Source organism: Gambusia affinis, linkage group LG02 (genome assembly GCF_019740435.1).
Source record: "Gambusia affinis linkage group LG02, SWU_Gaff_1.0, whole genome shotgun sequence".
NCBI lineage: Eukaryota > Metazoa > Chordata > Actinopteri > Cyprinodontiformes > Poeciliidae > Gambusia > Gambusia affinis.
In genome coordinates, this window is record NC_057869.1 from 22127862 (window position 1) to 22153885 (window position 26024).

At 40.1% G+C, this 26024-nt stretch overlaps 1 protein-coding gene across 1 annotated transcript; it reads right to left on the reverse strand.

The window, feature by feature from the left end:
• Positions 1–1435: 1435 nt before the first annotated feature.
• ly75 (lymphocyte antigen 75) lies at positions 1436–26016 on the reverse strand. Its single transcript, XM_044143704.1, has 35 exons — positions 25670–26016; positions 23164–23535; positions 20561–20734; positions 20219–20377; positions 19313–19432; positions 18406–18546; positions 17844–18047; positions 16696–16856; positions 16468–16575; positions 16200–16288; positions 15096–15265; positions 14744–14943; positions 13515–13657; positions 13152–13230; positions 12872–12943; positions 12521–12641; positions 12303–12338; positions 12022–12191; positions 11008–11078; positions 10799–10881; positions 10017–10153; positions 9578–9683; positions 8923–9083; positions 8686–8815; positions 8152–8375; positions 7915–8077; positions 7576–7740; positions 7370–7489; positions 5979–6164; positions 5668–5891; positions 5357–5558; positions 4974–5135; positions 4646–4762; positions 3306–3488; positions 1436–3221 (listed from the first exon to the last, which is right to left on the reverse strand). Exons 1-35 carry the CDS (start codon positions 25767–25769, stop codon positions 3046–3048), a joined length of 5229 nt encoding a protein of 1742 aa, XP_043999639.1. The 5' UTR covers positions 25770–26016; the 3' UTR covers positions 1436–3045.
• Positions 26017–26024: the final 8 nt, after the last annotated feature.

Consider the following 26024-nt stretch of genomic DNA (forward strand, 5'->3'; position numbering starts at 1 on the left):
CCCGGCTGGGGAAGTTTGCTCAAAGTCGACGAAATATCTTGAGCGTGAGAGTACAGCGGCTGACCCCGCAGCCAAAGCTTTTGCTGAATTGACAGCAAAAGCTTTGGCTTCATCGGTTCCCTCTCTGGCTTTGCCAGAAAATATATTTAAAACTTAATCGGTTTTCACGTTTAAATCAAATTTGTTTGAGTTACCGAATCATTAAAGTATGGACCCTAAATTTCAAACTAAATATGAAATAGGTACAAAAAATAATAATAATTAAAAAAAAATATGTATGTATGTATGTTGAAATATAAAGATCTCATCTTCACCCAAAAACATATTTGATATTCAGTGGTAAGACAAATATTATCCTAATGCAGCTATACTAATGTCAACATAGCCACATTATGTTAGTACTAATAAGTAGCTATGTTATCAAGGTTTATTATAGTGATATTTACAAAGCCTAAGCTGAATCACTTCATACAACGATGGTTGGGTTTAATTTTCTTTCATGCTCAGTCTTTAGTGTAAGACAGTTCAGGACGCCCTCTTGTGGATTTAAATAACCCCTTCTCTGCTTTCAGAGCCTGAGATTTATTGCTGGTGTCGTCGCGAAGAGAAAGCTCAGTCAAAAAGCGAAGCTCTTGATTTACTGATCGATCTACCGACATTCATCTATGGTCATGAGCTTTGGGTCATATCTGAAATAACCGGGTCACGGATACGAGCGGGCAAAGTTAGTTTTCTCTGTAGGGTGTCTGGGCTCTTTCTTAGAGACAGGGTGAGAAGCTCAGTCATCCAGAAGGGACTCAGAGTAGAGCTGCTGCTCCTTCACGTCGAGAGGAGACAGTGGAGGTGGCTCGGGTATCTGGTCAGGATGCCTCCTGGACGCCTCTCTGGTGAGGTGTTCCAGGCACGGGAGGGACTATGTCTCTCGGCTGGCCTGAAAATGTTCTGCCCCGACTCTGGATAAACAGAAGATGGATGGATGGATAAATGCACATACATACACTCACATGCGTGATACACATAGCACAACAGAATACAGACAGTAATGTTAGCTATCTAACATTGGTCACACACACACACACACACACACACCTAATGGACATTGACATTGTTCCAACATCGCTATTGTAAAATTGCTGTTTTAAAAATGTTCTACAAATTGTTCTAGAAATGTTTAAAAATGTGAAAAATGAAAAGATTTCAAACATGAAAGAATTTTTGTGTGGAATAAACCATAGCAGAAAGTATACAAAACTTTATTTTGAATCAAAATGACAAAAAGTAGCATAAAAACACATATATTCTAACAGGACTCAAAAAAAGACCCAGTCATGGAAGACTGTATAGTGAGTCACTCATGCATCAGAGGGTTAATCACATATTGGCAAATAAAAAGCTCTCAAAAAAAAAAAAAGCAATCACACAAGAACAGTAGAAATTCAAAGAAAATGTTTATTGAAAGGTTACAGTACCTGATTTAAGTTGATCGGTTTTTGTAAAACAGTGAACTTAATAATCAACCGTTTGCATTTTGATATTAACAGGCCAAACTGAGGCAGCTGCTCAGTAAAAGCTTTTAACATTCACATGCCATCTTTGGTTTAATTAAAAACAATAATAAAAATATATTTACAAAGCATTTACAGAAAACAGTGCAGTTTGACCATCTTGTGCTTTAGTATACAGCAGAAACCGTTTTCTCTCGCATTAAAGTGCGTTCTTGATCAGTAGTTATGTGCATAGATAAGACGCAGACGTCACACAGATGGGTGTCGATTCATTTTAGACTAAGGCAGTGCTCTTCACTTACAGTTAGTCGGCAGAACAATACATCATCTTCTGTATGCATTAGTAATACAATGTGTAAATTAATATCTAGCCACTGATGCTAGAAGGCATTTATTGTTTTTAAGACAGATTTTTGCCTATTAGATAATAGTTCAGCTGAAAATATAAACATGAACAAAGCAAGTTCAAATTACTTTAAATTCAAATTTAAATTATCTAGTCAGATCACTTCAACCTGCGGTGATTTCTTTTGGATTTATATATAAACACATTTTTAAATAAAAGCTTTTATCTGTATTGGAGATGAAACTCCTCGTCTATAAAACGCTTGGGCTCAAAGCAAATAGGTAAAAACAAAAAAAAAATAACAGCAAGTTTGATTCCTCGTAGTTTGAATGAACTCTTGTGTCAGCGTGCATCAGCCCGGTGGGACCGAATGGTAAAAACAAAAAAAATGCATGCTGCATACTGCAAAGGGAGAACAAAACGAGTTTTGCAAAGTTGGGCTTTCTTTGAGGAATTGGCTCAACAAAACCTAAAACCTCCACAGTCGATACAACAATGGTGGGAATGATCTTGATTCAATTTTGTGTTTCCTGTTTAGGGTCTGTGTTTGTGCATTTACACCTTCTTCAGCAGGACATTGATGACTGAGTGAAGGTTGCGCTAATGTAAAGTATAAATGTCACCATTGTAAGACAACTGAGAGGACTACAGCACAAGTTTGAGTAAATGTCTGCTGTCATTGTAAACTCGAGACGATAATTATTTCACTTCACCCTGCAGCTGACAAATCACTTCAATGACCAAATTAAAAGTATAGTTTTTAATAAATATTCCCTAACAAACAGAGTTAAAATTAAGGAAATTAGTTTAACGTTAGCAGGTGAGTGAAGTTTGCAGCTTCGCGGTGGAACTTGAAGACCCACAAAAGCATAAAAACAATAAAACATTATTCATCTCTTAGAAAATTTCAAATAAAGCTCCAACCTGCTCAGGAAAAGAGATTCAACTAGAATCTCCTTTTTTCTGATGTCAGATTTCTTTGGTTTTCAGCCTCACACAGCTGAATTCAGCGTCCCAGACTATACTTACAGATTATCGGGTTTTTGTTTTTTTTTCTTTAAGGCTGGGGTAAAAATGAATAAATAATAATAAAATAAAAACACTAGGAAGGCTGCATCCACTTTTGTTGAGGAGTAGAGAACGTAGACGACGCAGGCACAGAAGTAGTCCCTGAGGCTGAACGATAAGACAAGCTCAATCTTTTCCTGTCATTATACTGGTGGTGTCCAAGTCATCCAGGGTCCTCTCATAGCGAACTGTCGAGGAGAAGTAGGACCGTTTCTTCTTGTAGATGACAAAGCCGATGGCTAGGAGGAGAGCGAGGAGGACTACGATGAAGAGTCCCAGTGCAACAGGGGAGCCTGAAGACTCTGATGGGCAAAACGGGTCAAAACGTCAGTTTTTTTTCTTCCTATTTGTACATCAAACTCATTCCACTTGAATACGATACTCACTCGCTTGAGTTTGGCAGACCACACGGCTCTTGGTGGATGCACAGTCGACCAGCTTCCAGTCGCCGGCGTCTCCTGCCATCATGACAACACAGCTGGGGTTCGACTGTTTCCCTGGCGACGAGGGCTCAGACTTCAGGTTCGTGTAGGACAGGCTCGAGCCATCCTGCCAGGACACAGGTTTACCTGGGAGGAAGTAAGAGATGAAGATAAGTTCGACGTCAATCCGTCACATGATCACTGCTAACTTAGACCCACTGTTGGTTTCCTTACTTGACCTAGTATCTTCAGAAAAATCAAGATTTTCTACTTTCTTTCTAAGAGGTTGCTCACTGTTATTCTTCAGGATTTTGTTCTTGCCCAGTGCTGCTTGCATTGTGGTACCAATCAAAGGACATTAGGCAGTTATTGGTTGTATTATTGATAATATAGCCTCCTAACTTTAATATTTAAGGATCATTGTCCAGTGAAATGACAAAACTAAAAAAATGACAGTTTTCCTGTAATGCTGGGTTGTTTCTCTGCTATTACTGCAGCTGCATTAAATATCATTGTTGACTTGAGTTAAATACTTCTTCCTGGCACTGATTGGCTGTTTCAGATCAGTCGTGGTGTATTTCTGCAGATAGCAATATGACCACTGGGAAGAGCCAGAGAAGCTTGACTTAAAATGTGAAGTCATGTGGTTTAAAGGGCTATTTCTACCATTTTCTGCTTCACACGGTTAGCCAACCTCAGTAAGAAATGACCATATGTTCAAGTTTATAGTCAGCATGTATTGAAACCAATTTGGCTGTGACTAGACACCATGAAAATAAACTCAAATACAATAAACCTTGTGTATTCAGGAAGGGGAAGACAAGGTCTCCTTTTACAACAGTGCCAAGCAATTTGCTTAGTTCGGTTTTTGGGTCTGAAATATTTAGGGAGGGACTTTTGACAACACTTGGCAACAAAAACTGAATTCATGCTGTGCATCCTGAAACTGAAACCGATAACTATCTCATACGTCCGTAGAATTCTGCGGTTCAATTTTACCGAATCTCTAATCCTCCATTTTCGAAGCCTATTTGTCTTCGTTCGTAAACACGGCTACAAATTTTTAGAACTAAAAACTGGATGAAAAAAAACAATTTTATGTGTGAAAAATGCTTGGAAAAAAAAGTTCTTACTCAAAGCTTAGTGTAACATTTAAGATATTCAGGTTTTATGAAGCTGCGATGATGTTTTTTGCAAACTCCGTAAGTCTAGAAAAAATTCACAATTATGACAATTCCTTACCTTATCTAAAAATAGTTGGATATTTTATAATCTCCTCCTTTAATCTAAAACTCAGGCTTTACCTGCAGAGTCTAATTTGACGTCGAGCCAAACTCGACTGGTGATGAGAGGGTCGTCGGTGAGGTGCTTGTTCAAGAAGTCGTTCTCCTGTTTGGTTTTGATCGTCAGTAGCTGAGCATCTGTGGGCAGAGGGGAAAAAAAAAATAGTTGCAGGATTTCAAGTAGATCACATGCAAATCAAGAAACCGGATGTACATTTTAATTGTCTGACTGTATTAATGCTAAACCTGAAACACAGGCAGTTTTATTCAAACCAGAAAAGAAAAAAAAGAGACATTAGTTATATATACATGAATCTGGTTATATTTGAATTAATAAGATCCAGCTCACCCAGCTGCTGACATATTGTCTTGGCCTGGTCCATGAAGTAAACGCTGTAGTTATAGAAGCTCCCGTCGAATAAATAACAGTGATCCTGATGCTGAACCCATCTGGACGTCCCGTTGCCCTGAGGACAGGAGTTGTTCTCCGGGCCGGTTTGCAGCTTAGCTCCTGTTTCACAGCAACAACATGAGCAACAATTGATATCCGTCCGTCACATAAACAATCGCAGGAAAAAGCGCTGCTTTCCAACATTTGCATAGCTTGGAATGCTTCTTTTTTAGCAATTACTGTTTTTTTTTTTTTGTTGTTTTTTTTTTACACAATTGAGCAGTCAACACAAATCCCTTTTCCTACGATAGTGGTGGAACGGGCTCGACTTGTCATCTCACTTTGGGAGGACGTGGTGGTGTTGGTGGTGTAGCAGATGGCGCCGTCTTGCAAGGTATCACAGAGGGTTTTCACCCACTCTCCAGTGGGGTTGATGTGAACGCAACTGGGCTCGCTTGAGCTGAAGTCCGTCAGCGACTCTTTGATGTTGTCGTTGTACTTAAATTTCGTCCCATCTGACCACTCGAAGGCTGAGCCACTGACCTGTCCAAAGAAGTCAGAAGAGGTAAGAGTTAAGAAGAGGCAGAAGCTCTTGCAGGATGGTGTTGATGTGCTGCTCAGGCTGTTTAACCCTTCGCCATAAAACTCTTACATCCTGGTTTGACAGGCCAATCCAGAGCGGGAAGCCATCTGTCTTGGCGATGAGCTGCAGGTGCTTGTTGTGTTTTCCGTCATGAATGCTCGCCAGGTGACCGCCACGCTGGCTGCACTCTTCTAGAGCCTGAGACCAATTTAACTGTTTGGTGACGACCTCATAAGAGAGGGTCTCGTAGGCCTTCAGGTTCTTGAGCGACACTTTGTACTCCTTTTTGGGCTCTACAATGGAAGAAAAACGTAGCATCAAATACAGTCTGCAAACTGACTAATTATTCTGTATTACGATGTGAAGCGCAGGACACTGACCGTTATCCAACTTGCAGACAACAATTGACTTTTGTCTGAAAGCCTCAAAGGTTTCTTTGTCTTTTAAGAGAATCCAGGTTCCCTCAGATGTGAGGCCAGCCATGAAGGTACCGTTTAAATTGGGTCGGCCTTTCAACCAGTTGGAATACTGGACAGTCGTACCATCGTACCACATGGCCTGGTTATCTAGAGCAGAACAACATTTCCCTCACTCCACACATAAGGACGTATGGTGCTTTTAGAAGATATCTGCCCGCTTACAGATCTCTTGTTTTTGATTTGTGGTCACACTTACTTTTTTATCAAATAATTTTTAGGACAATTTTAAAGGTAACCAGAGAGACTGTAAGAAAAAAACAACAATATATTTCTAAAGACGACTTTTTTTATTAGCATAAAAAAAGCTATCCAAAGCACAGTAGATCTGACACAATTGGGGCAAAGTTTACCCCTAAAACTAATGACTGGTAAGGAACAAGAGAGTGTATGCTGTTTATTTAAGCAGCCATGTTATAGGTACTGTTTGGGGGAAAAAAAGCATTTGTGATATGTATTTGGGGATGGTGCCAATATGTAATAAAAGATAAAAAAAAAAAAAAAACTTTCTGTGTAAATATCATGGTGTGGTCTATAGCACAAGTATAGACCACATTGGTCTGTACACCACAGGTATAGACTTGTGTCTTGGCGATGAGCTTGGCAATAAAGGTACGAGTCTATACACCACATTGGTCTATTCCTGTTGTGTATAGACCATTGTGGCTATTTGTACAATTCTCTTTTTCTTCAAAGACAGTGGGTGTGGCTTTTACACAGGTAAGCCACACCTAATAGTCCAGAATTTATAGAAGTCCAGTCTTTAACCATTCAGATGTTGATTTACTGGTCAGCGTTGAATCTATATGCTCTGGATTGTCATGCTCCATAATCCCAGTAACCTTGAGATTAATGTTATGAAGTTGTAGCTATTCTAGTTTTTGATGGATGACATAATTCATGGACCTTTCAGGGCATCGTGCTGCTGTTTAAGATTATTTAGCCCACTTTCTGTCATTAGACAGGTTCAATTCAAATGATTACTTGACCCTGCAGGTCTGTCTGTAATCAGGCCAGGATTTGGGTAATGAAACTGAAGTCATCTTTTAAAAATTTGGTTAATCACGGTGAATTCATTAACATTGCTTTTTCAAATATGTCAGGCTGGTTTTTTCCAGCTTTTTCTCCCTTAATAATTGACATAATCATTTGAAAACTGCATTTTGTATTTACTCCGTTCATACTAAACCTCCTGAAACATTCAAGTGTAAAAAAAATCCAGCAAAAATCTGTAAAGGGGCAAACACTTTTTCAAGGAAATATAAACCTCCACAAACACCAGATAAAAGACCTACCGCTATTTTTGCGCAGTCCCAGCCAAACAAAGTGTACTAAGCTTTCGTAGGATTTGAGCTTTTCTGCGATGAACTTGTTCTCCTTCTCATTCCTGATGGTTAGGATGGAGGCGTTTGGATCTGAAACGCAGACGATCAAAAGCAGCCATTACCGAAACATTCCTGTCCAAACATCAGGACGATAACAAGCGAGGTCCAACTCTTACGAAGTTCTTTGCAGGTGTCATTCGCTTTATTATTTTTAAAAGCATCCCATCTGGTTGGGACGAGTTGAAAGGTGTAACAGTTGCTCATCCAGGGAATCCAGTTTGGTCCTTTTATGCTATGAGGGCATTTAGTGGCAGCGTGCTCCGGCGAGGGAATGACTTCATCTAGGAGACATAAGTGCACTTTTGTATTTAAAGAATTTAAAAGTGAATCTTTGTGCAGCACATTGAAGCTTTTATGTTCTTTTGTCCCTTTGAACGTGCCTGGAAACAACTGTACCCAACAAACAACCAAAACATCCAATCGATGGTATTTCTGTTGTCTACGTTTGCACTCACTGTGCGGTTTGTAGCAGATGGCGCCTCCAAGCTGATCCTCACATTCCGCGGCTTTCCAGAAGCCATCTGTGTCCAGGTACACACATCCTCCACTGGTGGGCTCCGAAGACCATCGGCTGAACACGGTGTGACTGTGGTCGGCCCACCGGTAGTGCTGCCCACTCTGAACACAAGGAGACATCTCGCAAAACAAGAAGCGTAGGTATGGGGTATTTAAAGAAATCGCAGGGCGCTTACATCTTCGCTAAAAAGGCCGATCCACATGGCGGTTCCAACGCGGCTCACGTTCACACTGAGGACAGACTGTACGAAGGCGTCGGGAATGCTAGCTGGATACATACTTTTCCTTTTGCAGTACTCCGAAGCCTCAAACCAGCTAAGATTTTTGGAAACCAGTAGGAAAGAGTAGTCTTTGACAATCAGAGACTGTTCAGTGATGACGGTCTTCTCCTCGGTTTTATCTGCAATGAAGGATAAAAAGAAAAGCGGTGAAAGGGTAAAACACTAACATGTAAATGCATCCCAAACATTTTTGGGATATTTTTAAACTTAAAATAATGTAAATATTTTAGAAAATACAAGATGAGAGAGCAATAGTTTTGGTACATAGATGTGGCAGCTAAAACTCTGATGCCAAAGAAAGAGAGCGTTTGCTTGATCTCTTTCATTTGCTTCAGTATTTTTTTTTCTTAGTCCTGTTAATACAATTCAATATTCTGCACTTCAACCAGCCAACACCTTCAATTTAAGCAGATCATTAGAGAACTTTACCTGCATAATACTGGCAAATGCCCAGATTTTGACTCTGGGTGCAAGGAGAGTAGTCCCAGGTTCCAAGCATGTCAGAGTGGTTGTTATTGATCAGGAACGCACAAATGACTGAACCCTCCTCATCTAAAGTCTAATGATAAACAAAACCAATCAGAAGGGACAATGCGACTCTTTGAAAATAGAAAAATAAATCTTAGTACACAAACTGTAAGTAACGAGGTGACATGTGGCGCTTACCCTGATTCTCATAGACTTGTGCATGCCCAGAAGGAGAGGGTTAAAATTAAAGTAGTTCACTGGGGTCTGATCGACCCACTGGAAGTTGTTCTGCTTGATTTTCATACCAATCCATACTCTCTCCATATGTACCACACTTGGTAACAGAGTGCTGATGAAGTCTAGAATGCACAGAAAATAAACGATGTAGACGGGAAACAGTTTGATTGTTTAAACATCCTAATCTAAAAACACTGGTTTGACTTCCACCCATTGACAGCATCGTCAAAAGCCTGCGCTTTCCTCTTTCATGCGACGGTTTAACACCACCTGATAGGAATAGCACAGCTAAGATTTTTTTTCTTAAGGGGAAAAACCCTTTATTACAGCCACTGCAGTTTGTGAGGAAAAGCTTTTGTTCTGTTGAAAAGACAAAAGCAACTTCAACATCAGGACAAAGAAAAATGTTTTTAAACCCAAAGCAAAAAATAAAAAATAAAATAAAGAGACAAACAGGTAACGTGTTAGACTAAGAAAGAAGAAAGAAGTGTTGGATTAAGCTCATGTGGATCAATTATCATGAAGGATGGTTGTCGACTAAAATTTAATGACAGTGAAAATCCTAAATGTAAACAAATAGAAGAAGAATGAAAGACATGTCAAGCAATGTCCTTACCTTGTTCCACCTGATCCGATATGGTGACCAGGGTTCCCCTCAAAGATTTGCACTCTTCATTGGCCTGTTTGAACGCTATCGAGGTCTTGTTCAACAGTACGTAGCACTGAGAAAACAACACAAACACTGTAACCATTGAAGCACAGAGCCGATCTGTGATCCTCCTGTAGTGTCCCAAATCTTGTGCTGCATGAAAATGTCTTGAAATCGTAAAACTTCTTGAGTAAATGCAGTGGCTGGCTAGAAATTAATCCAATATGCAGAGTACTTCTATTGGACCAACAAAGAAACCTAAGGAGGTGCAGTGTCGAATTTTAGAAATATTATATGCATCTGCATTGAGCTCTCAGCTCATTTTTATCCTTCGCTAAAGTTCTCCAACGTCACAATAAACAGAGGGTTCAAAGGAATGATGACAATAAAAGGACCAACTCCATACCTTGTTCCTGAAAGAGACTGAGCGGCCTCCACAAGGATGTCTTTCAGGTTGGGGTTTCGCAGGGACTTTCTCAACTGATGTGACGTTGAGCTTTTCACACACAAATGGATTTTTCTGCTGGCAATTTGCTAATTGCTCTGCAAGGTAAATGGAAAGGAATGGGAACAGAGATATTTGAAAAGGCTAGCATTATAAATCAGGTGGTTCTGTTCCAGTGGAGTCCCCAGAAAAGGTTCTTAAGGGTGGCCAGACCAGGCCAGTAAAAACTTTAAAAAGCTACTTCTAACTTGCTTTGGACAAACCTTTACAGCAAAATTGATGCCATTTACTCCCACTCGCACATTTTTTAGATGCTCAAGTTAAACGTAACATAAACTGAACTCACTGAACAGTGCCCAGAGGAAGAAAATGACATTACTTCTTGTCTCTTTCAATGTTTTTATCTATAGAAATATAGATGTATTATAGTCTCACTTCAAATGAGTGATAAATATCAACAACAGATTTTATTTCATCACTTCAAACAGCAGAGCCTGCTAAAGGTCGACTTTAAAGACGACCTTTATTTACTCCTTACTTTTAAGGAGTAAATATAACAATAAAAGCTAAGTCACATGCTTCTTCCCTTGGTTTGACCTTTGAACATGAACAGCAATGACGTCTCTATGTGAAAATAAATAAAGATAAAGACAGTAGCATGTCCTCACACTAGTAATTTAGTTTAACTTGATAATTCTTCTCTTCTTCCCACTGAGTAGAGCATTAACAGAGTTTTCAATTACCTGGAAAAAACCTTTTGGGAGTGACGTGATGCCGAGAGCATCGGCTGACAAATGTAGTGCGGTGAAAGCGCGTTGGGGTGTACCTGGAACACATGCGAGTTCAGTCAGTGCTGCCTTGTGAATTTTTTAATGCAGCTATATTTAGAAAAAATTTTTTTTTTTTTAAAAAGCATCAACATTAGACGTGTGTGAGATTTTTTTTTACTTACACATGGGGGGGGAGCAGCTGGCGAAGGCGGGTCATATCGACCCACCAGTTTTGATCTGATGGTCCACCCAGCTGTTAACAGTTTCAAAACAAAGTAATTACTGTTCATTTCAGGTCATACGCATCATAATAAGTTATATTGTGAAACATCAACTAGAGTGTTGTGCATTTTCATTAATCTACTGAGCTGGGATTTTCTTTGGTTAGCCTTCAGTTAATACATCCCAGTTTCTTGTTAAATCACATCGTCTGTGAGTCTGAGGTGCTGCTTCACTGCGTCTAGCTAGATTCTCACGACTAAATGCTCGTTTCCCACGACCCTGGAAAGAGGGGAAATAATTGCGTTGGACTGTGAGGATTTTCAAATCGGCTAAAAAATCCCCCATAGGAATGAAAACAATAATGGAGGGAAAAAGAAGCACAATAATATGTTTATCCTTTTTCCCCTCCCCATTTCATTCGGAACTATAATCCTGTTTTACTTTTATGAATCGTGGTTGCAGGGTCTCAACAGTTTTTTTTAAGTAACTAGTAGATAAATTAATCTTCAATAATTCAAACAACTCACTGTCTATGCTGAGTTTTACATCTTTTATGCCGAACTGCTTTGAGAGGAGGTGGATTATTATTTTCTTTTTAAAGATTATCATAAGCATACTGTAAGTTGCTGTTTCATGGACTTCCCCTGTTCAAAAATCTCCCTATAGACTTTATGAAAGTGTATTGATCCACTGTAAGACTTTCCAACTTGACTTTTAGTTGGATTTAAGTTTTTAATTGTAATGATTGAATTGTGCTCAATTTTAGGACGAAATTTGCTGGTAATGTTATTATTATAATGCCAGCCTGATTTATAATTGCATTTCATTTGCTATACTTGTGTTGGTTATTACTTTTACATCTCATTATTCAATGAAAAACACATTTATTAACTTTACGTTGGCTCCGTATTTCAATATCAAAGCATCGTCTGATTTAAAATAAATATTTTGAACCTTAAACCAGTGGGACTTACCTTTTCCATTTGTTGCTGGATCTTTGCAGCTGCAATCACGCTTGTTGGAGAAGCCAGTTTGCTGCCATTTGCATCGCAAAACAGAATAGCTTCATCAAAGCTTAGTTTGGGCTCTTTTACGAACCAAAACTCGGCTCCGTCTATGAAGACAGAAGTCTCATGGTGCCCATCTGAAAAACACACAATACATCGAACTGTCATCTACAGCTGAGGGTGGGAAAAGGATGAATCAAAGAAATTATTGATATGGGTTTTTAAAAATAAAACCGTAGTTTAATTACCAGGATTGTACCACTCCGGCGTCTTTGGCTTAATTCCTGTTAAAGCACGGACAAACATAAATTCAGAAGCACAAAACAAATACAAATACACAAAACTTCACTTATTTATTTTCTCAACAATGACTTCCTAAGTCACACAGTATCCTCCTTTTTGGTTAGATTTGCGGTCTAGTGGTTAATGCAGACGCTCCACAGCTGGGTTGAATGATCCCACTCACCGCGGGGAATCTGGCAGACCCACTCCAGCTGAGCGTCACAGTGGAAAGGCGTGGCAAAGAACGGTGGGATGTTTACGTTATAAAGGTAGAGCAGCAGGTGTGTGTGGGTTCCCTTCATTGACTACAGGGCACACATTTGGAAAAAAGCATAACAGGTTTAAGAAATACACAGAGATTTTAAAAGAATTGTTCGAGGGACAAGTAAAAAAAAAAAAAAAAAGGTTATAAAATTTATAAATTAACTGCAATTCACTATTTAATAACCAAGTATAACTCTCTTTACTACCATAAAAAAATCTAAATTTGGCACAAGAATGTAAAGCAAACCTAAGCAACACAAATCCAGCGAACCTTGAAAGCCGTGCAGTCTCTGTTGTAGTCATCGTCCTCGTGGAACTCGTGGTGTAAAACATCGAGGGACACCTGTGGCAAAAACCACTGATTACGCACTCAAAATAAATACTCTCTTCCAACAATAAGATTGTGTAACACTGCTTTACGCAACTCACGAAATAAATGCAAGAGCTTTTAGTGACATGGTTAGGGTGAACTTCCAGAAAGAAAGCTTTTAAAACAGACTGAACAGGGGACGAGGTGGGGTTTTCCCTTCAATGTTAAAAGAGGGACTCACAGGGCGGCCATCGCTCCACTGCCAGGATTGATCGTTTGGATTTCTTCTGTTCAGGCCAACCCAGAAGAACCGATCGTCACTGCAACGAGACAAAGACATTCACTTTATTCACACTAATTAATCAAGAAATGACCGAAGATATGAGTAAAATCCTCTAAAGTTGGACAGATTTTTGAAAGAGTGCTTTTTTTTTTCTTTAAATTGCCAGACTGACTCCTCTGACTTCAAAGTTAATAAGCCATTTTGTCCAATTAACTATCACTTCTTGGATGTTTTCTCGGAAAAGTCAGAATGGTCCGAAAAGTAAAGACCCTCCCAGTATCAATCTCTAGTGTGACGTCTGTATTACGGAAGAAGATATACCTAATTGAATTCCTCATAATGCGGTGCAGAAATGCCATCTCTTTAATGTTTGTGAAACTGGGCAGGTTGGCTCCCAGAGCCTGACAGAACTTCCTGGCTTCCTCCCAGGAGCGTTTCCTGCTGAGCCGCTCCTCATGAAACACCTGGAGGGAGAAAGACCAGCTCACAAAAACTTACCAATTTAAGAGGTTAAGCAGAAAAGGGCAATAAAAAGTGAATTTAGGACAAAAGAGACACGTGGTGTAACAACGCCGAAAGACATACGGATGATCTTTGAGTTTAAGAATTCAACATTTTTTATTTTCCAGAAATGAACAATAAAAATCAATAGTTGAAGTATTATTTAATGCAACCATAAAATTATCAAAAACGTTGGATTATCACATAGAAGTCAAAAAAGCTACATTGTAACCAGTAGAGTAGCGCTTACAGCTGTACGCACTGTGCATACCATGAGATTTTCCTTTTTATTATCTAACCCCCTTTACTATTAACAGATTTGTGGAGAAACATCTTGTACATATCCCATATCAGTGAGTCTGTGGGAATGGGCACATGCACGCCTTAAAGCCTACATGTTATTGGTCAGTTTACTGTTGTTTATTTGGCGGCTTGGCGCTTTTCCTGTAAGCAAAAAATTCACGAGTGGCTTTTTAACCCTCCCGTAGTTCTAGTAGTCGAGTGAACCCTGCCTGAGCTTTTTACCGTGTGCACGGTTCTGGCAGATTGACGGTTCATGAACATTTTCTGTGGTTTCACAAACTGAAGAGCTGACAGGTCACCCGGCTGGCCGACCATGACATCTGTCGCACTCTTCCTGAGCGTCGCGCTAAGACTGTGGGAGAGTTAAGTAGTTCAGTCTATTCAAAACGTTTTCCAAAGGAGTAGAAATGAAGCAAACATTTTTGCTTCACCTTCTTCTCCTCTGGGAGTCTCAGAAACATCACCTGAACCTGGGAATCTCCATCCTCCTCGTTCCTTGGATCAGACATGCAGGCTTTGCTTTCATGTCTTTATTGTTTAACATAATTTATAGGGGGAAAAAAAGGTCCGCTGTTGTAGTGGGCCATGTGAATTACGGGTGTCTGGCCTGCATTTGTGTGGTTTAGGTTTGTGTTGGTTTTGTGCGACACGTTGGAGATGTGGTTGTGCTCTTACGGGTCAGGTGCAATGATAGCTTTGTGCGTATCCTCCTATAATATCTTGTAGGTGCCCTTGACGGTACATACCTTGTAGCAGTAGTTGCTGTCTGTTTTAGTCATCCATCCATCAGCACAGGTCGCGTTAGGATCCGGTACTGGTTCTGGTGGCGGAGGTGACTGGAGGTCTGTTCTACAGATTGTGCCGGCTTTGAAAAGGGTGCAGTTCTTTATTTCCCACCTGCCCAGCGGCTTTGCTGTGGAAATCACTGCACAACCTCCGTCACCATCTAAAATACATAGGTGCAGAAAAATAAATATGCATAAGAACACCAAGACAAAAAACCCCTCCAAAGCTCTGCATAATCTGGTATTGCACAAGAGTTTAAATTGCAAATTACCACAGTCTGATTGGAGCAATGGGCTTGAGTTACTCACTAACCTGGTTGAAACCAGCCCCAATTAGTATATGTGACCACGCCCGAGGAGTCACCCTGACTCATCCACTGATACTCTCCAGTGTTCTTGATGTCCTGCAGACCTATCCAGAAATACTGAGGGTCTTTGCTGATGTGTTCTGCAAGCAGGCGGTTGATGAAGGCCTGCTCAAACCTAAAAAAAAAAAAAATCTTAATGATCTTTTTTCTTAATGACTCGGCCCCTGCCACAACCTAATACGACACAGCTCACCATGCAAATGCAAATAAAAGGATTTAAAATGTTGTGCATTTGGGTGGAGGCATGATAAAACGTACGCCCTCTTTCAATACTAAGAGACAACACAACGGGATTTGGATAAAAAGTAATCTAAAAGTAAACAGGTTATGCAAAATGGAAACTTGAGAGAACATCACCGGGGCATATTCCACTATGTTGTGTAACAAACTCCATGTAGTTAAAACTAAAACTCTGTAAAAGCAAGATTTTGTCAGCGTCTATGTTCTGGTGCAACATTTGTATTGCTAAACATAGATTGCTACAGTTCTAGTAAATTTGTACATTACACGGAAGAACATTGTCAGTTTTGAAACAGTGACTAAAAACCTTTGTAACAATCTTCTCAGCCAGTTCAAATAAATATAAAACTCAAGAGCCACATCACAGGCCCCCAAAAGCAGTTTGTTTTTGCATGCTTAATTATAAAGTTCAAACTGTACATTAAGAAAATAGTTTGTCAAATTGTGTCTGAGCAGAAAATAGGAAATCTGGAATAATATGCTTTCTGACCCATCCGTGTGTGTGTGTAATATAAGAGTAAAAGGGTCAATAATCACCCTGATTATTGGGTGATTATTGGGTTTCTTTTAGAGCCACAAGATCTGGGCTCTCATTCAGTCTAATATCAACTCATCTGCAGAGTAAAGCAAAGATTGCTCATTTAATTGTGGAAGAATCTCTCTGAGAACTGTGAATAAAAATGTTAGCAAACCTCGACAACATTTTTACCTCAGAGACCCGGAAAGGTACCACGTAAGTTAATTGCATAATGATTTTTCTGTTCTAGAACTGACTTAAGATGGTTTTATAGATGATAACCAGACCCCACCTGTTTCTGATAGTGACGTTACAGTGGTCTTTGAAGGGCACTTGTTCAGTCCTCATTAGATAGCAGGAGTTGCCATGCTTCCTCCATCCCTGGGTAATTAAAAACAGTAAGACTCAGATTATACTCAAATTACATGCAAACAGGGAGATTTATATATATATATATAGATTTGCTGACCAGAACCTAACAAAATTAACTAGCTACCAGTCTTATGTAATATACTGCAACAATCATTTTTGTAAACTCTGATCACAAAGACAATACTTGCATCTTCATAGCGGCATCCAGCTTGTACCGACGACTCATTGAAGACTCCTTTTTTCTGACACATGAAAGACATCTTCGTTGAGCAGTCCCCAACCCGCCAACCATGAGACTGGAAAATTAAAATGAGTAATTACGATTTATTTAAAAAAAGAAAATGTATATACAGCTTTGACTCTACATCCTTTTGTCTTTCAATACATAAAATGGTGAAGGGAAAAAACACACAAACCTCCCGAGAGCAGAAGACACAGGTGGGATCCTGAGTATTCTGGACAGGCTGGTTTTGGTCCCAGTAGGTGAAACTGACAGGCTCCTTGTGAGTCCACATGAAGACGGTGGGTTTTAACCCAAAACCCTTGAGACCAATCCAGGCACGAGAAAAATTTGTATCTGCATGACACGGAGAAACTTAGAGAAAACTCAAAGAAAGACTTTAAATCAGTACAGTAACAGGTCTTTATTTCAAATGAGATCCTGGATTTCAACCCTTCCAATATCAAATAGTTTGTTGAAACGTTTGGTCCCTGTAAAAAATATTTAAGTGAGGTTAAAATAATAGATTTAAAAACACTCATTAATGACTTTTTTGAAGTAGTTTCTTGGTTACTTTCTATCACCTCCCTTTGGAAAGTCCCACACACTTCAAAAAATGCCTAATCATCTCTTTGGAAATATTTTTTTCTTTTCTTCCACATAAACCTCCGTGTTCTCCTGGACTCTTTTGCTAACCAGCCTGCTTGTTTTGTGATGACTGATGAAGTCAAAGGAAGATTTTCTTCTTCTTTTTTGCCACTTGAGAAAATTACCCAAGTGTGCTTGGGTAATTTATCAAAATGTTACTTTGATAGATACCAATGCTATCAAAGTTAGCATTGGTATCTGCTAACTTTGACACCTGATACTGCTCATCCATTTTCAGCAAAATATGAGCTGCATGTAGCACAATCCTAGAGCGCAACTCCTCCACCTGCAGTGGAGACCTTTTCTTTGCACAAGTCTGTAGCCTTTTGTCTGCCTACATGCTGTGACCAGCAGCTCCATCTGGCTTCCAAAATGAAACAGGTGTGTTCAGGGCCTTCCTAGAAATAAACTACTGGTTTCAATCTTTGTTGAGGCACAGCTTCAAACCTGAGCTTCAGGTTTCCGTAGCCATTGTTAAGCAACTCCCAGCGTTCATCTTATGAGTCATAAATTAAATCAATAAAAAGCAGTCGGAAACAAACCGTGCAACTGACTTGTCAAATTCTTTTGCTCAAAAATAAATCTGAAGTAAAACAGAAACTCTTTAATCATATGTTATAGATAATCCCCTTGTGCTATTTTCTGAGAGAAAAGAAGAGAATAAGTTCAGGAAAACTGAACATGAGAGGGTTTTACCTGTCAGAAAAAACGTGCTGATCATCTCGATGTTGTCAATAGAGTGAAAGCTAGCTAGTTGAGCTCCTCTTTCTGTGTTGTTGCAGTATTCTTGGGCATCTGTAAAGTTGCTCTGTTTGTTGATGTCGTTAATTAACTTGTAGCACCAGCCGTTCCATGACACCCAGCCCTCTGAACACACCGTGTCTTTATTTACTAGAGGATCTGGAGGGATAAAGAAGAGCAGAAAGAAAGGCATGAGAGGACATTACAAGATTTCAGAGTTAAGGGGTTTTATTAACTGTGAAAAGCTACGTTAGATAAATGCACCCAGAATAAGGTGAGGTTTTTAGCATTATTTGTTAGTAAGATTCCCTTAAAAGCTAGCTGGTAATATAAGTCTTCATGAGAACTGGAGCATGGAATAAGGAAAGCATCTTAAATTATGGTGTGGTCCACAGCACTGGATTTTAAAATAACAAACAAACAAACAAACAAACTCATCCTGGTGCAGTTATGTGACAGTTTCACTCAGAGGAGAAACAGGTGGCATGCCATGAAGGGCACACTTCCTTTAACCGACCCGCGGCTGTCGTGTCGGAGGCGTTCACCCTCTTCTTGCAGATGTACGGCAGCCGTTTGTTGCATGACTCAGACTCAAAGTTCTTCCCAGAATTTAAGACGCCGCAGTCCGACTCAATAAGGAACGAGGTGAGTGGCATTCCTGTCAATAGCAAACACTGTTTTAGAAAAAACTATAAAAAAAAAAAAAAAAGTACATCCTAAAACCTACAACCCAAGTGAACATCGTACACCAACAGTGGGAAATAGACAGTACGCAAATAGCAATGAGCACAGCTGTAGCTCGCTCACACACACACACAGCATTAGAAGCAACGTAACATTTTCCTCACTGCCTGATTGAACTCTTACACAACGTGGACAAACTTTGGAGAAATATGAAACGGCACATTTACTACAGCAACAAACCACTACTGTACTTGCCGGTCACGACCCTGACACACTGTAAATTATTTTAACCATCGAGCGTCCATAACAAGGAAAGACAAACTGCTTAAATATAAAATGAAGAAAACAATTGCTGGCAGCCTTGGGAGAGCCACCCATTCAGTGCTACTAATGGGTTATTCGGCAACACTAGCAATCTCAGTGGCACACTGTGTCCAATAACAAGGCACACGCAGCTCCTTTGTAACACTGGTTATATTGTTTCACTGACTGTTGCTAATGTTTGTAGAACAGGAGGCCGCAACAGGATGAGGTTCACTGTGTGGATTAGAGCAGCCTGCATGTTGCAGCCTGCTGCCAAATGCAGTTTGATTTCCTGATCAGAGTTTTGATTTCCTCACACTTTTAGACTTTATCATTTTACAGGTACATCGATTTATGTTTGGATCCATCAGTCAAAAACATAGAAAATAAAAAAAAATAAAAAAAATTTATATAAGAAAGCAATGAAAATTCCTGACCTGCTTCCCAGCGCAAGACATAAAGAGGAGATCCGTCTGACCACTGCCATCCCTGGGAGCTGTCTAATTGGTGAAGGCCGATCCACATCCTCTCGGGCATTTCACGAAGACCGCCCAAAACTGCACAGTGCAACATCACAGCAGTCAAGAGAAGCAAACAGAAATGTTCTCATTCAGGAAATGAATGAGAACATTCACTTCTCATGAATGAAATGGGAAATGGCATTTTAATGCCACTGTGAACATTAAAATAACCATAACCATCCATTCATCGAGGTCATTATGACCAGATTAATATAAAAATGTCAAATCCTTACGTTACCAGTGCAGTACAATGTATATACAGCATATACTGAATATAATAAAAATGGAAATCTTTAACAAGGAAACAGGTGTTTTCACCAAGACCGCCTAACGCTGTTAGGTGTTTTAGGTGTTTAATCACCTTCTTCAGAGGTGATTAATTTACTTTGAAATCTCCTATCAGTGCCAAAACCTGCTTCAGCCAAAGTCCAGTTGATGATTATGTAACACAGTTGTGGATATCTGACCGCAAACATAAAAAGGAGACGGGAAGTACAAAAGGAGGAAGCACATGAAAGAATTCTTATACGGGCACAGACGCAGCAACAGCATGCTGTGTCTCAAACAAAAATAAACTGTCACAGAAACATGGTAACAATCTGCCCACTGGCCTCATTTCCTAGAGAAGCCGAGGCGATTAGGCATGGAGTCAAAAAAGTGAAATGATCCGAGTCATTAGTACTCAATTTAACCTTTCTCTGCTTGCACAAATACAAGAACTTTGAAAACCAGCTGATTAATTACTGACAAATTCATCTGTGATCTGTCATTTTCAGGTGGGTAGCGAGGTGAAGGTACTTTTAGAGAAAAGGTTGGTCTTACAGGCTGTGGAATTGAGATCGGACTCCGACAGACTGAGAAGATCGGCTCCCTGACTGCGACATGAATGCAGAGCTTCATGCCAGGTCACCGCGGCGCCGGAAACAAACTCATAGCAGGGTCCCCCAGGCGGTCCGGAGAACAGGGTCTGGCAGCCCACCTCTGCAAAGTCACGGACACAGAGTCGTTGAAAGTCCAGAAACAGAGCTCAGTCGAATCGGGACTGTGCCTTAGAAAGAAGAAGAAAACTGCTATGCAAATAAAAGTGTACATTAATCCAATTAGCCGACAAAACACATATATTTTACAACTACATACAGAAGTAAAAACATGACGTGAACTTACCAGGTAATAGACAGTTCCCCCACTTCTGTTCATAGTCGAAGTCTGAGGATGTGGCACACCAGGACAGTCTGGGGACCTGTGCATCAGGAATACATCCGTGATGCCAGGTGTTGTTGGCTTTGAAGGGGAACTGGCATGGGGCTCCTGCAGAGTTCCCTCTGGTGGTGTGAACAACTGCCCAGACACAAGAGACAAAGTCACAGCTGCATTACAAGCTCCTGCTAACCGTGGCAAGAGGATTGTGTCACATGGGTGGCTGTGAAACTGAATCACATCTGCATAAGTTGAAAAACGAATTTGGTCCGGCATTTGCAGATTGACCCCAGAACAAAAGTCAAAGGCCTTGTGAAGATGTTGGTAAGATGGTGAAGCACGTCCAGAACCGACACGCGTCCAACGGCCATCGGTCCGAACGGACAACAACCTCAATCATACAGCCAGAGCGGTCAGATAGAGGTGACCAGGTTTTTGTTCACCCTGTACAGAAATAGTAATCCTTCTGTCTGTAGACCTCTGATTCTGAAGACACTGACAAATAGTTTTATCTTCCTCTCAGTATTGTGGCACTCAGCAAATAGAAATATGTTGGGTCATTATAGCTGACCAAAACCAACAGAGGTTTGGCTTATTTCACTTGACAGCGCGTCTGTTTGCTTAGTTATCCATTCGCAGGTTTCCATCTTTCCAATCGAGAGAAGATGTAACATGAGCCGCTGCAGTGCGAAGGCCGGCAGGAGGCTGCAAAGAAACACAATCTGGTGGAGCAGTGAGTCCCAAACTGGGGGTGCTGTGGAGACTGCTTGGTGGGTGGTGGTAGTGGTGTTGTTGTGGGTGGGGTTTTGGTTTGGCAGCTGGAATTTAATGCTAATAAACTAAAATAAAAAATAATAAAACACTGAGCTTTTCAAAAGGAACAATTTAGCTTTAAATTATTCTACACACAGTAGTGTTATTTAAATACTCCTCAATACTTGCACTGCATTGGACTATATTTGAATTATTTTCTTTCAATATAAAAAAGATCCAATTAAGTTATCAAAAACCACAGACTGCCACTTAATATCCAATTTTCCGCATCCATTTTACAAGTCCAGAGTTTTAATTTGAAAGAATTTTGAAGACTCACACAGACACACACTGCTCCTCATTCTGCCACCTGGCTCTTCTACTGTGAACGAGCTCAGGATGACGAAGCATATGCAAGTGCGGGAAGAAGAAGTCGCCTCACTTTACTTGCTTCCTCTCGTGCACAAACGTTCACTCTGGTTGGCCAGTTCACTCAGCAATTTGAGGCACAAGCTCATCATTTGATTTGTGCGAGCTAAAAACAGCCTCAAGCTGCACAGTGCACATTTTGACTTGCACTGGGATTTAGGAAAGGAAAACTGCTAATCTGTCATCTTTAGGTTTGCACAAAAATCTATTTATATACTCATTAGTCATAATATTTTGACAACTATTCTAAGACTCACTAGATTGCTGTTTTGTGGGGGGGGGGAATCAGCACATTGGGAGATGTTTTATGGGAACATTTAGCCTCTTTAGGTCTACTGGAGGTCTATTTTCACTAATGTGAAACATTTCAAAGAGTCAGGGTATTGTGTTTGATCCTATTCATGCTGAACTCAGAGTTCCAGCTGCTTCCTTCAGCAAGTAGATATCATCTCAGATACAAAACCGACCTATCAGAACCCATCAGTTTGGTGTTTTTGGGAAGCTTAGATTAACCTCTGTGGCTTTTTATCAAAATTTTTCAATCGCTCTTCAGCAATTTTACTCTAAGCCACTGCTGCTTAATTAAGGCTAACTGTGTGCGTCGGCCTCAGGGAGGGGAGTTTTGTTGTCATGCCTGTGAAATGTCTGTGTGGGAGGATTTGGTTTGGCGGCAGATGTCATTAAAACCCGTTTTAATGTCAGCTTGTAGGTCTTTCAGCAAAACCTTGCACTGTGACAAAGATGAGCGATGTGACTCACGTTAGCTGTAAATGGTTGTACTCTCAAGGCTGATCAGAGCAAAACGTCAGATCGTATTTATTAGTACAGATGTTACAAAACTTTATTTTGAGATCCCTGTGGGGTCAAACTGTACTAATACGAGTCAAATTATTCCTAACAATGCTTCATAAACATACCCCTCTTATTTTTCTAGATGATTTTAACTTTATGCCACAGTTTCATTGAACATTTAATCGTTGTTACACGAGTCAACAACTTCAAGAGCTGGAAAGCTCTTTTTCGTTACTGGAAATCCCCCAAAAGGATTGTACTTCCTTCCATTAGAATGTGACTGTAACACGCAGACCCACAAAAAACATCTAAGCCAGATAAACAAGACCGGTTTGTTTTCAAATGTGCCACAACCTGTTTTTTCTCAAAACAATACCTGGAGAGGTGTTTTTGCAGGCACAGTACAGAGATCTGAGCAAAATCACTGCAAGGTCACTTCAAGAAGTCAAGTTTAACTTACTGCACTCTGCACAAAATTAATTTGCCAATATTGTTTTCCCTCTCCCATTCCCTCAGATAACGTCCTGAAGCATCAAGCACATGGGCGCCCGACAAACGTCTTGTCTCACGCAGGAGAAATGGGAGGCAACACTTACCACGATAAGGCCTCTGGCAGATGTTTTCTTGGGTTCCTCCTCGAACCCAGGAGTCTTTAGAGTCCCGCCTGGGCCCAACTTTATCTTTGGTGACCGTCAGGCCCATCTGGTAAACTGTGTACACCGCTCCGTCGAGGCAGCGCCACGTCAAAGGAACGGTGGAGCCACAGTCAACCAGGGTAAGCATCTTGGAGCTAACGTTCAGCGCCAAGCAGAGAGACGATGCCACGTGGAAGAGCCTTTCGCCTGAACCCCACTTCCACAGCTGGGATCTGACGGTGGAGTTGCAGGAGGTGGTTCTAAAGTCTCTCGAGAGTCCCGCTTCCACACATTTACCTGTGGTGGAATGCTGGATGGTGAAAGCATCTTCATCTGAGGACGAGAAAGGGGGGGGAAATGTGTTTTTTGTTCTTATTCAGAGACCCGAGGTGCTGATATGTGGATATTCTTTTGCCTCCATAACGCAGAGAGAAAAAAACAAAAACACTGAGCTAAGACTTCTACTCACTCTGCCTGCAGCTGATGCTAAGTTAGTTATTGTTAAGCTCAATGTATGCACTCTTCAGTGCAGTCTGGCGTTAGTTTAACTTACTACCAATAGGTTTGATATATTGGACCTGCAGTAGGAAACTGAGTGCATGCCATCATACAACTTTAGTTCACCGGAATGTTCTTAACCTGTTAGACTGGGTATAGCCTAGCTTGCTAATATGCTGCCACAATCAATTACATTTCTATGGTTACAGCATTTTCAAATGGTCTCTCACAGGTTCCTCCTGTTCTCAAATCAAGTGGCCAATGGTAGCAGTTCTTAATAATTTCATTCTTAGTGACATGATGTCAAATTACAGGTTAGATACAAGACACACAACCAACGCAACAAATGACAAGTCAAGTCAGCTGCGTAAAACAATAATCAGCATGGTAAAGAACGAACCAGAATGAGATTTCCAAAAACAGCCATCCTTTGTAAACAAAACAGCAAAGTTTGTCAGGGCTGCATAATCTGGCTCTGTGTAGCAGCAAATACAGCATGGAAGACACTGCACAATAACATAGAAATAAAATATTGATTGTCCTTAAGTCTAAAGTATCTAAATCAAATTGATCTAAAGAACAAGAGATAAATGTGGTAAATATCGAGAGCTAACTCTTTTGTGGATAAAACCAAGACGAACTTGATCTCATATTAATGTTTAGTGTAAATTCTGCTAATACCTCAGCAATAAATATTAAAAAAATAAAAGAAAGTGTGAACCACAGAGGGGAAATGCAAACTCTTGCTGCATATCCAAATATGTTTGAGATAACGTGTGAAAAAGGTTCTAAGGTATCAGAAATTTGGCCTAGTGGGACACTTTCTGCACTGATAAGAGAAAAAAAGTGTACACTACACTAAAGTGTTTGAAAAACAAAAACAAATAAACAAAGTCAGCAATTACAATGACCTGGGTTACAGAGGCTCCAGACACTGCTGGCAAAAATTTTAGTTTTTGGAAGCATAACAAAAATGTGACAATAGGTTGAACTTTATAATTAATCAGATTCACTGGAATCAATTTTTAACTAATAAGGCTGAATGATGAAATCAAACCCAAAGGTTTGTTGAATTAAACTTGTAAGAAGCCACAGATGGCAGGCAAGGCTTTACATGTGGTTTGGATTACCAGGGACGAGTATACTGTTGAAACTTAGAATAAATTATATCACTGCATTCCTTGGGACAAAACCTGAAGAGAAGCTTCAGAAAATTGCAAAGATTGCTCTAGTAATTTGTTCAAAGTTTTTGAGATTCCCCCATGTTAAGGAGGGCATGACTCAACGCAAGGAAGCACCGAAGCATCAGAATCAATATGAAAGTGAAAGGTAAAATTAGGTTTTGTTTGCATTTAAAGCAGAAACTCAATATATATATATATATATATATATATATATATATATATATATATATATATATATATATATATATATATATATATATATATATATATCACAAGAGTGTTTGATTCTAACATGGTGATATGCATGTGGATAAACAAGCTGGGTTTGTATAAAAAGCAGCATCTTCTTTGAAGGGAAAGAGTATTAAGGTAAAATGTGTTTTTTCTCAAACATGTATATGGGAAACAGTTTAAATCTACAATTCGCCCAAGCTGGCTTTCCAGAAATAGAAAGTGTCATATTACAACTGCAAGGATGTTTGTGTCAGTGAGTGATTTGTGTTATTTCACCCCTAAACTGTAAGCAGTATAACAAAAAAAACAAAAAACAAAAAAACTGAGCAGGTGCAAGGAGGAGTTTATTAGACCTGGAAGGATCCCAAAGCGGTTTAGACTGTAAACAAATATTAACAGGAGCTTACTTGTTGTAGTCAGACTGGTTTGTGCCAATTGCTGGCCTCCTTTCTAAAAGTTATTGCCCAGCTGAGCTGATTGTGAAACGGGCTGACCGGAGCTGTAAATGTAGATGGCGCAGAGCCGAAAGCAAAGTGTCGCAGATTACTTACCGTAGCTGTGGACGCTCTCCGGTGAACAAGTTCCCCAGTTGACAGATGTCTCCAGCATCAACAAACAAAGGCAAAGTGTCGCTGCGGAGAATTTCAGCATACTTGTGGCAGTCTGTGGTTTTTAAGGCTTCATAAAGGATATGTTATATTTTCCCCTCCTGAATAAAGAGCAGCGCGACCTATCCCTATCGATAAACGAACTTCTAAACAGAAAGTGAACAGACAACCCAGCAGTCAGCGCAGTCCCGGCTGTCACATCAGCGCCTCCCAAAGACTTGGCTGAGCCCGTCAAGCTGGCGTCAATTTCCGGACTGGGCGTAAAAACGACCACAACAAACGTCGTGGGGAAAAATTA

Bases quoted from the DNA above. Each gene is read 5' to 3' on its own strand.
- ly75 (XM_044143704.1), bottom strand. From the start codon at position 25,769: ATGCTGAAATTCTCCGCAGCGACACTTTGCCTTTGTTTGTTGATGCTG. The intron at 9,084-9,577 runs GTAAGGACATTG...TGTGCATTCTAG, and splicing joins ATCGGATCAGGTGGAACAAG to ACTTCATCAGCACTCTGTTA. The intron at 8,816-8,922 runs GTAAGCGCCACA...GTTTATCATTAG, and splicing joins ACAAGTCTATGAGAATCAGG to ACTTTAGATGAGGAGGGTTC.